Source organism: Muntiacus reevesi, chromosome 5 (assembly GCF_963930625.1).
Source record: "Muntiacus reevesi chromosome 5, mMunRee1.1, whole genome shotgun sequence".
In the NCBI taxonomy this organism is placed as follows: Eukaryota; Metazoa; Chordata; class Mammalia; order Artiodactyla; family Cervidae; genus Muntiacus; species Muntiacus reevesi.
Genome location: NC_089253.1, coordinates 73,978,332 through 73,990,637, shown reverse-complemented (window position 1 = coordinate 73,990,637; position 12,306 = coordinate 73,978,332). Strand labels below are relative to the sequence as shown.

The window sequence follows — 12,306 nt, the reverse complement described above, 5'->3', positions numbered from 1 at the left end:
GATTTTTCCCTTTGCAATCTGGATATAGTTTCTTTCTTCTTGCCTTCCTTTCTTTCTAGCCAGAACCTCTTAGGACCATGTCGAATGGATGTTTAGGGAGTATAGTAGACATCTTGCTTTGTCTCTGATGACCTACTGTATCTTGAATTTTTTAAATTCCAGTGTTGCATTTTTTAAAGAGTGTTTTCATGGCTGTATTCTAAGTTTGCTGCCAATACCCCAACATCATGTTTGATATGGTCAAACACTGCCTTCCTAATTTAACTACAGAACAAGGTGATTCCAAATTGTTCCATTTGTGTCAGTACTGAAACTATTTAATTTAAATTTACAGCTTAAAAGAGTCTGTGTATCATTATGTTTTAAATCTTATTAAGTCAATATGGGAATATTAATATAAAATTAATGACTTCTTTAATATGATGGGAGAAAAATAGCCAAATAATTTTGTCATGATTGCATGATTTGAGGGAGGAGCCTCCATGATCATTTTATACTGAGTTGGAGTATTTGCACTTTTTTTGGTAGGTTAATAGTCCTAGAATGGATCTGACACTTGCTGAACTTCAGGAAATGGCATCCCGCCAGCAGCAACAGATTGAGGCCCAGCAACAAATGCTGGCCACTAAGGTAATGGCCATGTTTTCAGAGACCTAGCAGGCCACTCCCGTTCATGTGTAAGTAAAGCTGTTTGCACTCCACCCTTGCTAGTAAGCCGGTTCCCTCAGATATAAGTTGATAACATCAGCCTGACAGGTATCTGCCGTGTGGTGCTTTCTTCTCTTCACTGTAGCGTTTTGTAGAAATCCTGAAATCATTCAGTTGTTTTAGATCCTCCTCGCCCCGATCCTGATCAAAGTTAACCACGCTATGCTGAGTGTCAGTAAAACAGGGAAGGTGTAAAGAGCCTTTCAGCTTTGCTTGCAGGCGCTAGTCTGGGCTGACTTCATCTTGAATCAGGAGGAACTTCAAAGTCTCCTCTTGCTCACCTGTCCCCAGCTGCTACTTGGCACCGATAACAGGCTGCTTGCCTCTACTTGGGGACATTCTCCACCCACAAATTAAAGCTTGTCCTCTCCTTGAACAGAGAAAATATGGGAAGTTTCTCCATTACTCTCAAAACTAGTCTTCCTGCAGGTGCTCCTGCCAGCCTTGGGCTAATAGTCTAAACCAGATGTCGTCAGACTTTCTGAAGGGCCGAAATATTTTAGGCTTTGCAGGCTGTGCAGTTTCAGCTCTGCGTTTGTGGCTGGAAAGCAGCCATAAACAATAGGTAAACGAATGGATGTGGCCATGTGCCAAGAGAACTTTGCTTACGAACACAGACAATAGGCTGTATAGTCTGTCAGCCCTGGTCTAAACACTCAGTGTCTTTGCCGACCAGTCTTTGAGGGTCTGTAAGTTCACTGACACTGGGGTGGACACCTGAGGGTTTGAGTAGCAAGGTCCCCAGCACGGCTTTGAAGTGATGGCCAGGGATTTTTCAGTGTCATTCTTTGCACGCACTGTGGCCTTCCTTGTAATACTTCTTAGGGTTCTTATGCATCCTTTTCTTTTCTTTTTTAACACTTAAAATATGTATTGAAGTTACAAATCAAACTTTTCCATATGGTTCCCACATAGAAAACATAATATTTAAAGGTATTCAATAGCTATTTTTTTATACATCAGAGGATTACTGGCACCAAATGTACCTATGCATCCTTTTCTACTTTTGATGCTAGACACCAGCTTTTTCAAAATCCTGTGTAACATTGCTTCTCATACTTTAATGTGCATATGAATTACCTAGGGATTTTGTTAAAAATGCACGTTCTGATTCAGTCGGTGGAGGTTGGGGGTCTGACATTTTGCATTTCTGATGTGATCCCATGTGGTGCTGATGCAGCATTCCTTGAGTAGCAAGGACATGAATGTTCAAATAAAAAATTCGATTGTTAACAGAATAAATCTTCAAAATCAAGGCCTTATTTTGAAACTGTGTTCTTGTATGTGTTAGCCACACAGATTTGAGAAGTTTACTCTTGAGTATAAATTGTGTGGCTCTGTTATCCTCAGTTGAAATTTTAGATATAATAGGAATAAAATTGTAAGTTGCATAATTGCAGTTTTCTACAGGCATTCTTTAGAAAGTGGTTCTTTGGCTCTTTACTAAGGGTACCGAGTGTGCCCTAACTATGTAAGATGCTGTTCACAGAGATTTCCATTGCACGTTGCATTGAATCCTCACTGCAGCCCTAGAGGGACTAGTGATCATCTCATTTTATAGGTGAAGACACAGACTTGTAGAGTCAATGAGGTTATATAATTTGCCCCAAAGTCTCATAGCTAATAAGTGGCAGAGCTTGAGTCTGAATCCAAATTTAACTTCAAAGTGTGTCATTTAATAACTTTCTTTTATCGCCTCCCATCTCTGCATGAGCTCCTTCTTAAAATTAATGGCTGCAGCTCATGAAAACTAGTTCACAGATCACTGCTTGCTTGCTGCAAAAAGACCATTTGGATAATAGTGCTGATTCCTGGATCTTACCGCCTTAAGAAGCAGATTCTAGGGTTGAGCTCGGGAGCGTGTTTTTCACAAACTCCCCAGGTGGTTCTGATGGCAGGGTGAGGACAGATGGTAAGACCAGAGCGATGCCATAGATAATACGTCAATCAGGGTGTGATTGTAGGTTAGTGGTCTGCTGTTTAAAATGACAAGTTTGATGATGGCTTATATCTTTAGGAACAGCGCTTGAAGTTTTTGAAACAGCAAGATCAGCGTCAACAGCAACAAGCAGCTGAACAAGAAAAGCTTAAGAGGCTCAAAGAAATAGCTGAGAATCAGGAAGCGAAGCTGAAAAAAGTGAGAGCACTTAAAGGCCACGTGGAACAGAAGAGGCTAAGCAATGGGAAACTTGGTGAGTTGCTCCCAGTAAGTTTACTTCAGTGCCAAATGCCACAAACTGTTTGCGTGTAGAAAAACCCTGGTGTAGGAAGTTTGTGTAAATTCGTAGTAAGTAAGAGGACTAAGATGAGTCTTTGTATGTAGGTCACTTTAAAAGGATTTTTTGGGAAAAGTATAATTCATTGAAGTTTTGAAGCTGCTGGTTCCCCTGAATTGAATTCAGTTATTGAATGTTTTAGACAAGGTTGCTTTTAAGTAGTAGTATTTTTTTTTTCTGTCTCTCAAAATATTTTTGTGACTGAAGCTTCAATGAAGGCAAGGATTTTTATTCATATTAATAGCTCCATTGATTATAATACCATTTTAATTAAAACTTTAGTGATTTGGTTTATAGATATCTTTGTTGGTTTCAGTTGCTTATAAAGGAATCGGTTGGTTCTAGGACATTTCTGAAAATTTTCTTTGCTTTTTATGAGAAAGTTTATGGTACATCTTAGGTTGCCCGGGAAGCGATCCCTTCTCATTTTTCTTTTCAACAACTGTTGCTTTTCTTGTTCTTCTTTTAGTGGAGGAAATTGAACAGATGAATAGTTTGTTCCAGCAAAAGCAGAGGGAGCTTGTTCTGGCTGTGTCAAAAGTAGAGGAACTTACGAGACAACTGGAGATGCTGAAGAATGGCAGGATTGACGGTCACCATGACAACCAGTCCGCGGTGGCTGAGCTCGATCGGCTCTACAAGGAGCTTCAGGTAAACAGTGGCCTCTTGTGACATTTCAGTGGCACCTCTTCTCCAGCACCACAGCATTGTCCACATACAGGGCAGGAAGTCCTGGAATTCCACCTCTTTTCCTTAAAGGGACAGGGATGGGGAGGAAGACCTAAACTCCACAGAATCCAGAATAAACTTTATGATACCTCAAACAGGAAACTTGAGGCCTTCATTGTGACCACAGCTGGTGGTCTAACACTTCATTTTAAACCATGAGATGAGAAGTGTGGAGGGACCTTACATTTTTAGAAATTATATAATAGTGAACCGTGTGATTATCTGTTTGAGAAATTTTTCTGCCTACTCCTTGGCTACCTTTTTCTCCCCTAATTTTATTCAGTTAAGAAACAAACTGAACCAGGAGCAGAATGCCAAGCTGCAACAACAGAGGGAGTGTTTGAATAAGCGCAATTCAGAAGTGGCGGTGATGGACAAGCGTGTTAATGAGCTCAGGGACCGGCTGTGGAAGAAGAAGGCGGCCCTGCAGCAGAAAGAGAACCTTCCTGTAAGTGCGCGGTTGGCCGGGGCCGGGGGGGGGACAGTGACCATCCCAGTGAGGCCGGTGCTTGCGGATTTCAGAAACACTGCTGGGTGCATGCTCGGCAGAGAGACAGGGCCTGGGGCTCCTTGCAAGAGAGTCCCCTTTTCTTGTACTTTTAACATTATCCCCTCCGTAGCTCTGCTCTTCTTTCTAATTCTTGTAATGAAGTGTGGGTGAGACTTCACCCGGGGGTGTTTTTGTCGGGGGACGTTTCTGGTACACTCGATGGCTAGATCTTGAAAGTGCTGGATTTTAGCAGTTAAAATGATCACGGTGTCACGGGCTTTTCTGAGTTGGATCCGGCCTGACTTGCAATGCGAAAGGCCCCGTGCTTTCTCTGAACAAGGTCTCGTCTGATGGACACGTGCCCCAGCCGGGGGCGTCGGGGCCGAGTCGCGTGGCGGCGGTCGGTCCCTACATCCAGTCGTCGACTATGCCCCGGATCCCGTCGCGGCCTGAACTTCTGGTGAAGCCAGCCCTGCCCGACGGGCCCGGGGCCACGCAGGCTTCCGAGGGGCCCATGAAAGTCCAGACGCTGCCCAACATGAGATCTGGGGCCTCTTCGCAAGCAAAAGGTAAAACCAGGCACTTCCTAGTCCTTCCATGGCCTAGCTGTTCCCCTCCTCACTGTGATTTCCCTTCAAGTTTGAGTTTTATTTATTTATTTTTGTATACCTTTCTTTTATTTGTGCGTCACAGCAAGTCTTTTTTTTTATTTAAATTTTTTCCCCCCAAGTTTTGAGTTTTAAAAGGTGTCTTCCTATATATTGCTTGTTCATGTTGAAGTTCTAAAAACCTCCTTGTATTCTTTGGGGTTAAGAAATGATAATTTTCTTAATGCTCAATAATATAGTTCTGCTCAGGAAATGAAATAAAACATCAGGTTTTTGAAAACGTAAAAATTGGTTTCACTCATTAATAAAGAAATTTTGATCTGATGTTAACAACTTGAGAACTTTCCCTATTGTGTAAAAAGGCCAGATATCTGTTAGTGGTATCATCTCCATAGACTGTGAGGTGGTGGGTCCGCTCTGTTGATCGTTGGTGTTTACTGTTCGTATGTGCTTCTGGGTGAGAATTTGCCTACGGATAACATTTAGAATAAAAGGAATAAAAGGAAACACTGGGAGAGAAAAGTGAAGGTAAAAGGAGGGAGGTTCAAAAGGAAGGGGATATTGTATACCTATGGCTGATTCATGTTAAGGTTTGACAGAAGACAACAAAATTCTGTAAAGCAATTATCCTTCAATTAAAAAAAAATAATTTTTTTTAAAAAGTGAAGGTAATAGAGGCTCCTTGTGTTAGTGACCTTTGCTTTCTCTGTGTAGTCCTCAGGTATTTTGGAGGGTGGGGGTGCATGCCAGAGTTTTATATTAATTAGAGGAGAAAATGAAAGGAGAGTTGTAGGAAAAGCTGGGTGAAAATATCCTTTAATGAGCTTAATATTCAGGAGAAAAAAATAGATTTGTGTCTTTTCCCTAGCCACTATCATGTGTAAATAATAGCTAACTTTAAAATTATTTATTATTTTGCTGTAATTACCACTGTGACGCAGTAGTGCTATGTAGTCTGGGTTTTATTGTAGAAAGAGTTACTTATGTAAAAGAAAAGCTGTGGTTTTGAAACTTAAATGCCGGTTTAGAAAACACTTGAATGTTTTGATTTATTCAAGACTGTGGTCAGAATCATGGACTGAAAGCCTGCGTTTTTGCTTTCGTTGTGCGTGCATCACTTGTGGTGGTTACGTAAGACACACCAGCGAGCCCTTGGTTTGCTAAATTGGAAGTTGTTTTCTGGGTGTGATGGTGATGTTTTCTTACCCTGTGAGAAGTCGTGTCCTTGCTGCTTCAAGCAGACTCTGTGCTGATTGTGATTATTTAAAGTAAGCGAGAACACGCTTAGGTTGTTAATACAAGTTTAAAGTCTGATGTTTCTAAGTAAGTTTACTGGGCTTGTCATGAGTCTGAGATTTAAACCAATTTTTAGAGATTAAGGGCTTTCCTGTGGCTTAGCTGGTAGAGAATCTGCCTAAAATGCGGGAGCCCTGGGTTCGATCCCTGCGTTGGGGAGATCCCCTGGAGAAGGGAAAGGCTACCCGCTCTAGTATTCTGGCCTGGAGAATTCCATGGGCTGTATATGTATAATCCATGGGGTTGCAAGGAGTCAGACACAGCTGAACGACTTTCACAAGATTAAAGGTCTTAGCAGCAAAGGGAACCATTAAAAATCTCCTTAGCATGCTGGGTTATTGTAGCTACTTTTCTGTGTTCTAGGCTCTAAAATCCATCTGCTTGGCCCCGATTGGACTCCTCCAAATGCAGATCTTTTCTCTAGCCAAGCCTCTGCCTCTGTGTCTAAAAGCTCCGGGAATGTTCCAGACCAAGGTGAGGTTTACTTGTGCTGTTCCTGAGTTTTCTCTTTTGGCCATCTGAGGGCTCTAAGTATTCTTTTTTAGATACCTACTTTTTAGTGTGTTAAAACCAGGGACCATGTTTATTTCCAGAACAGCTTCCTTTAGCCAGGGAATTAAGGTACGAGCATTGTAGTATGGGGTTATTCCTTAATCAACTTAAAGATAGAGCATTTAATGACTATAGGATTTCAAAGAGATTGTGGAGAGAGTAACATGAGTGAGAAATTTTTATCACAAGTAGTTTGATTATTAGAGTGATTTTTTTTTCCTGTCTTCTTCAGTGGATGATGGAGAGGTTCCGTTGAGGGAGAAGGAGAAGAAAGTGCGTCCCTTTTCGATGTTTGACACTGTGGACCAGTCTGCCGCCCCACCTGCCTTCGGTACCCTGAGGAAGAACCAGAGCAGTGAAGATATCCTGCGGGATGCTCAGGTATGTGAGGACGTCCCAATTTTAACATTTTATAGTAATTCTTTGTGCATTTTTCAAAAGAGAAAGTATTAATGTGAGGGAGAATAAAGAAACAAAGTCTGGAAGATTAGAAAATACAACTGCATTCTGCTATTTTCAGCTCTGTTACTTGAGTGTATTTGTGGTCTCCCATCATACAGGAGGAGTATGACTGACTGGCTTGTGGATCTTATTTTGTGTGACTCTCTAAAAAATACAAGTGCATTAAAGAACATTGTGTTCACACTGCTTAGTTACGTTGTCTCTTCAAAATTTGGGGTTAAGGCAATATCAAGCAATTTGATGGTAAATCTTCCATAACTGTTAGAATCCCAACCTTTGACCACCAGGCTGTGGCTGTGTGATCCAGTTAGGGTTTTTTTGTTTTTTTTTTTCTTTTTACAACATGGCCCAGATTGCATAAAGTTCCATTGAACAGGAATGGTTTTCAGTTACTGGTGCCATCTGTGAATATGTAAAATGGCAATTAAAGGTTTTCAAGTGGACACTTTAAACAGTTGCCCCAGTAGGAAGGCGTGACTCAGAGGAAGTCATACCAGATAGGATTTGTATTACATTACTGAAGGTCCTTTTACATGTGATTAAACTCAGAGATCTAAAACTTTTTAATGACCTTTCAATGTAGAGCTAGTCTTTTCGGTCTATATTGATGCTTGTAAAATTTAGGTTATCTAGAACATTCCATGTACCCAATTATACAATATTTTAATTGTATGTATGTGTGTGTGTGTGTTTACAGGCTGCAAATAAAAATGTGGCTAAGGTACCACCTCCTGTCCCATCAAAACCAAAACAGATAAATTTGCCTTATTTTGGACAAACTAACCAGTCATCATCCGACATGAAGCCAGACGGAACTGCTCCGCAGTTGTCAGCAGCTGTTGCATCCATGGGAGGTAAACCTAAACCCACAGTGCAGCAGCAGAGGGTCCTGCTGGCCCCCAGCGGGCCTTCAGTGGGCCCAGCAGACCAGACCCTTCCTCCAGGTTCTAAGCAAGAGAGTCCCCCTGCTGCCGCTGTCCGACCCTTCACGCCTCAACCTTCCAAGGATGCCCTCCTTCCACCCTTCAGAAAACCCCAGATGGTGGCCGCCAGCTCCATATACTCCATGTACACACAGCACCAGGCTCCTGGGAAAAACTTCCAACAGGCCGTGCAGAGCGCGCTGACCAAGCCCCATCCCCGAGCACCCCACTTTCCAAGCGGTAAGATTCTGGATCTCATCTTCACCTGCGTGGATGTGTTTCTGCCCTTCGCTGGAGCTGCCCTCTCTCTGTAAACAGCACGGTGACTTGTACCTGCTTTGACTGCTGCTTTTGTCCTAAGAGTTTTATTTCAGTATGGCTTCTCTTCCGCATAGGGCTTCCCTGGTGGTTCGTATGGTACAGAATCTGCCTGCAAAGCAGGAGACCTGGGTTTGATCCCTGGGTTGGGAAGATCCCCTGGAGAAGGGAATGGCTGTCCACTCCAGTATTCTGGTCTGGAGAATCCCCAGGACAGGGGAGCCTGGTGGGTTACAGTCCATGGGGTCGCAAAGAGTCAGACACAGCTGAGTGACTGACTTCACTTTGATTTTTTTCCTGTTCTGCATGGGGAGTTTAAAGGAGTTTGTGCTAAATGCCAGCTCTTATGGTAGCTGAAAATGATAGGTAGATAAAATAAAATATGAGTAAAATGAAATAAATGAATGAAATAGATAAGTAAAACCTGTAGGGATGACATCACCTCCTGTGTTGAATTTCCCGTGTGTGTTGGTTTCCTGTTCACGGACAAGCCCCTTGGTGAGTGGGAAAGAGTGCCTGTGGGTAATTACCATGCAGAATGCTATGTCTTCGCTCAAGGTCTGACCAGACGTTCTTGGGGCATAGAGGATTGGACAGCTGCCTCTGTGAATGGCTTTGTTGTGGGTTTTTTTTTTATGCTCTCTACTATATTTTAAGTTGTTCTAATGAGGACACAGCTACTACTTAAATATAAAACATCAAAAGATTACTTTGTGTTAAATGTACATGGTCTGGTCATTTGTTGAATCCTTTCAAGAGTCATTACTTTATGGGACTAGAATAAAATTCAGTATGTTCTAAATGAATGAAAAGGCTTTCTAACTACGAAATAAACATGTGATTGTGGCCCCAAATGTTGTGGAAGTAATTACACAGCAGAGAATTTGTATACATACTTCATCTTTCTCTTTTCATGAGTCTTTGGTGTGAACTGCTCATATAATAATTTGGGAATTAGATAATGATGATAGACTGTCTAAGGGGACTCGTTTTGGTAAATATGCTGCTCCTGCTGCCAAGTCGCTTCAGTCGTGTCCGACTCTGTGCGACCCCATAGACGACAGCCCGCTAGGCTCCTCTGTCCCTGGGATTCTCCAGGCAAGAACACTGGAGTGGAACACCATTTCCATATAGGTGGTTATTAATAATTTTGTGAGCCAGATGATTTCTCACATTGATTTACTTTTGAAAACTGTAAAAGATGGGATCACGGATGTTTAAGTTTGGACACATGAAAGGATCACCAGTTTTCATTGATTCTAAATCCTTTTCACAGTTTGACATTTTATTTATTTATGTATTTTACATTTCAACATTTTAAATGTGGATGCTATGTAAGTGATTTCTTACAGTTGTACTTGGCAGCGTTTTCTTATTGATATATAAAATAATGAGGCCTGTTTACAATCAGTGAGGCTTTGATTCTACCATAAATGTATTATGCAAAGGTGGAAACCTTGCTCTGTTTGTTATTTTAAAAAATTAGTTGTATTGAAGGGTATTGATATAATAACTATGAAATTAAAGAAGGCTTTAATTATTGTTACTTCTTTCTGTTATTTGCTAGTTTTGTTTAATATTAATCAAGGCTTTTTTCCCCCCCAATTCCAATTAGTGTATGGCAAGCCTGTGATTGCCGCTGCTCAGAACCAACAGCAGCCCCCAGAGAACGTTTATTCCAATAACCAGGGCAAACCTGGCAGCCCAGAACCCGAAACAGAGCCTGTTTCTTCAGTTCAGGAGACCCATGAAAATGAAAGGATTCCTCGGCCGCTCAGCCCGACCAAATTACTGCCTTTCCTATCTAATCCTTACCGAAACCAGAGTGATGCTGACCTCGAAGCCCTACGAAAGAAACTGTCGAACGCACCCCGGCCGCTAAAGAAGCGCAGCTCTATTACAGAACCCGAGGGTCCTAATGGGCCGAATATTCAGAAACTTCTCTATCAGAGGACCACCATCGCCGCCATGGAGACCATTTCTGTCCCAGCTTACCCATCCAAGTCTGCTTCTGGGACTGCCAGCCCGGAAAGCCCGCTGGAGATCCAGAATCCGTATTTGCCTGTGGAGCCAGAGAAGGAGGTGGTCCCTCTGGTTCCTGAGCCGGCGTCCCCGGAGGAGGCTGGGAGCGCCAGTACAGAGAGCAGTGACGCGCCAGCTCCTCCTCCAGGCCTCGAGTATGTGCCTGAAGGAGTCCCAGACAGCAGCCCGAATTTCCAGAACAGCGTGGAAGAACCAAACCCAGAGGCGCCCCCTCTGCTGGAAGTGTACCTGGAGGAGTACCCCCCCTACCCACCCCCGCCGTACCCATCTGGGGAACCAGAAGGCCCAGGAGAAGACTCTGTGAGCTTGCGTCCACCTGAGATCACCGGGCAGGTTTCTCTGCCTCCTGTAAGTAAAACCTTTCATTGCAGAAAGCTTTTATCTTGTCACAGCCTTCTCCGTGGCTGAGGGTCACAACTCAGCAAAACACCAGCGAGTACTTAGAGCCATTAACAAAAGAAGATCTGTCTTTAAACTGCTGATTGTAACAAATGTCTTCCACAGCTTGCCTTTTATTTTGCAATTCTCTTGGCACAGAGTGGATCTTACAAATGTTATCAAAATGCAATATATTCAGTATCATGAACATTTTCACTTTTTAGGAAGAACTCCTTTCTTTATGAAGGAAACAAAAGTCTTGTTCTTAGACCTATAAATACCGTGTCTGCTGTTTCTTCTGTAGCTGGTGTTGCATGTGTATTAGGGAAGCAACACTGGAATGAAAAGACTGCATTTGGAATTTTTGATCATTAGTTTAGCTCTGTGAAATAAGGCAGCTGGTTTAACTTCTTATTGGTGACATCACTCTTTCAAACTTTTCTTTTTCTAGCATTGAAATTTATTTTCAGATTTTCGGTGTCGTACTTAGATGAAACCTCAAACCTCTGACATTGATAAAATTGGGAATGGTTCTGGAAGAATTGGGTTCTGCTTGAATTGGGGCCTAGGAGAGAGTCGGGTGGACAGTGTTTAGCCTCATCCTAACCTTCACCCTGGCTTGAAATCTCCGGGTATCATGGTGATCCTCAGGCTTCCTTGTGCTCTGACATTAAGTTATTCTGTTTCAGCAGTTGTAATTGGTCTGTTCATATTTTCTATTTCTTCCTGGTTCAGCCTTGAAAGATTGTACCTTTCTAAGAATTTGTCCATTTCTTCCAGGTTGTCCATGTTATTGACATGAGTTTGTAGTAGCCTCTTAAGGTCCTTGGTATTTTTGTGGTGTCAGTGGTGACTTTTCGTCTTTGTTCCTAATTTTGTTGATTTTCGCGTTCTCCCTTTTTTCTTGATGAGTCTGGCTAGAGGTTGATCAATTTTACCTTCTTGAAGAACCAGCTTTTGGTTTCATTCATCTTTCCTGTTGTTTTCTTTATCTCTATTTAATTCTTTCCTGCTCTAATCTTTGTGATTCCTTCTGCTGACTTAGGGTTTTGTTTGTTCTTTCTCTAGTTGCATTAGATATAAGATTAGGTTGTTTATTTAAGGTGTTTCTTGTTTCCTGGGGTAAGTGTGTAAAGCTCCCTCTTAGATCTGCTTTTGCGCATCCCATACATTTTAGATGACATGAAGCTATTCTAAAGCTTTGTATGTTTTGACTTGGGCATGTCTCCCGGACTCCTTCCAAATATTAAGCTTTTCTTTGGAAGTTTATTATGCCTCTTTGAAGTAAAGAGAAGATCAAAACCCCAGAATGTCTTTAAAGTTGGTTTTTTCAGAGTTTAATTTGAAGTCAATTTTATTTCAGTAGGAATGCAAGCTGTGAATTTTTAAAACCTGGGCAAAGGCAACATAGCATCTTATAAGGATTTCTAAAAAACTGCTTTAGGGACCTTCCTGGGGATCCAGTGGTTAAGACTCCTCACTTCCATATAAGAGGCATGGGTTTTTGATCCCTTGTTGGGGAA

At 42.1% G+C, this 12,306-nt stretch overlaps 1 protein-coding gene across 4 annotated transcripts in view; it reads left to right on the top strand.

The window, feature by feature from the left end:
* TP53BP2 (tumor protein p53 binding protein 2) overlaps positions 1 to 12,306 on the top strand; it is a 66,768-nt gene that overhangs the window by 41,617 nt on the left and 12,845 nt on the right. For 3 of the 4 annotated variants that reach the window (XM_065938394.1, XM_065938396.1, XM_065938397.1), the window contains exons 5-13: positions 529 to 630; positions 2,726 to 2,900; positions 3,454 to 3,635; positions 3,997 to 4,161; positions 4,544 to 4,772; positions 6,471 to 6,581; positions 6,892 to 7,040; positions 7,819 to 8,284; positions 9,978 to 10,753. In XM_065938394.1, the coding sequence (XP_065794466.1) occupies positions 529 to 630; positions 2,726 to 2,900; positions 3,454 to 3,635; positions 3,997 to 4,161; positions 4,544 to 4,772; positions 6,471 to 6,581; positions 6,892 to 7,040; positions 7,819 to 8,284; positions 9,978 to 10,753 (2,355 nt within the window). The remainder of the gene's footprint in view (positions 1 to 528; positions 631 to 2,725; positions 2,901 to 3,453; positions 3,636 to 3,996; positions 4,162 to 4,543; positions 4,773 to 6,470; positions 6,582 to 6,891; positions 7,041 to 7,818; positions 8,285 to 9,977; positions 10,754 to 12,306) is intronic. The other variant, XM_065938395.1, reaches the window with a different exon arrangement.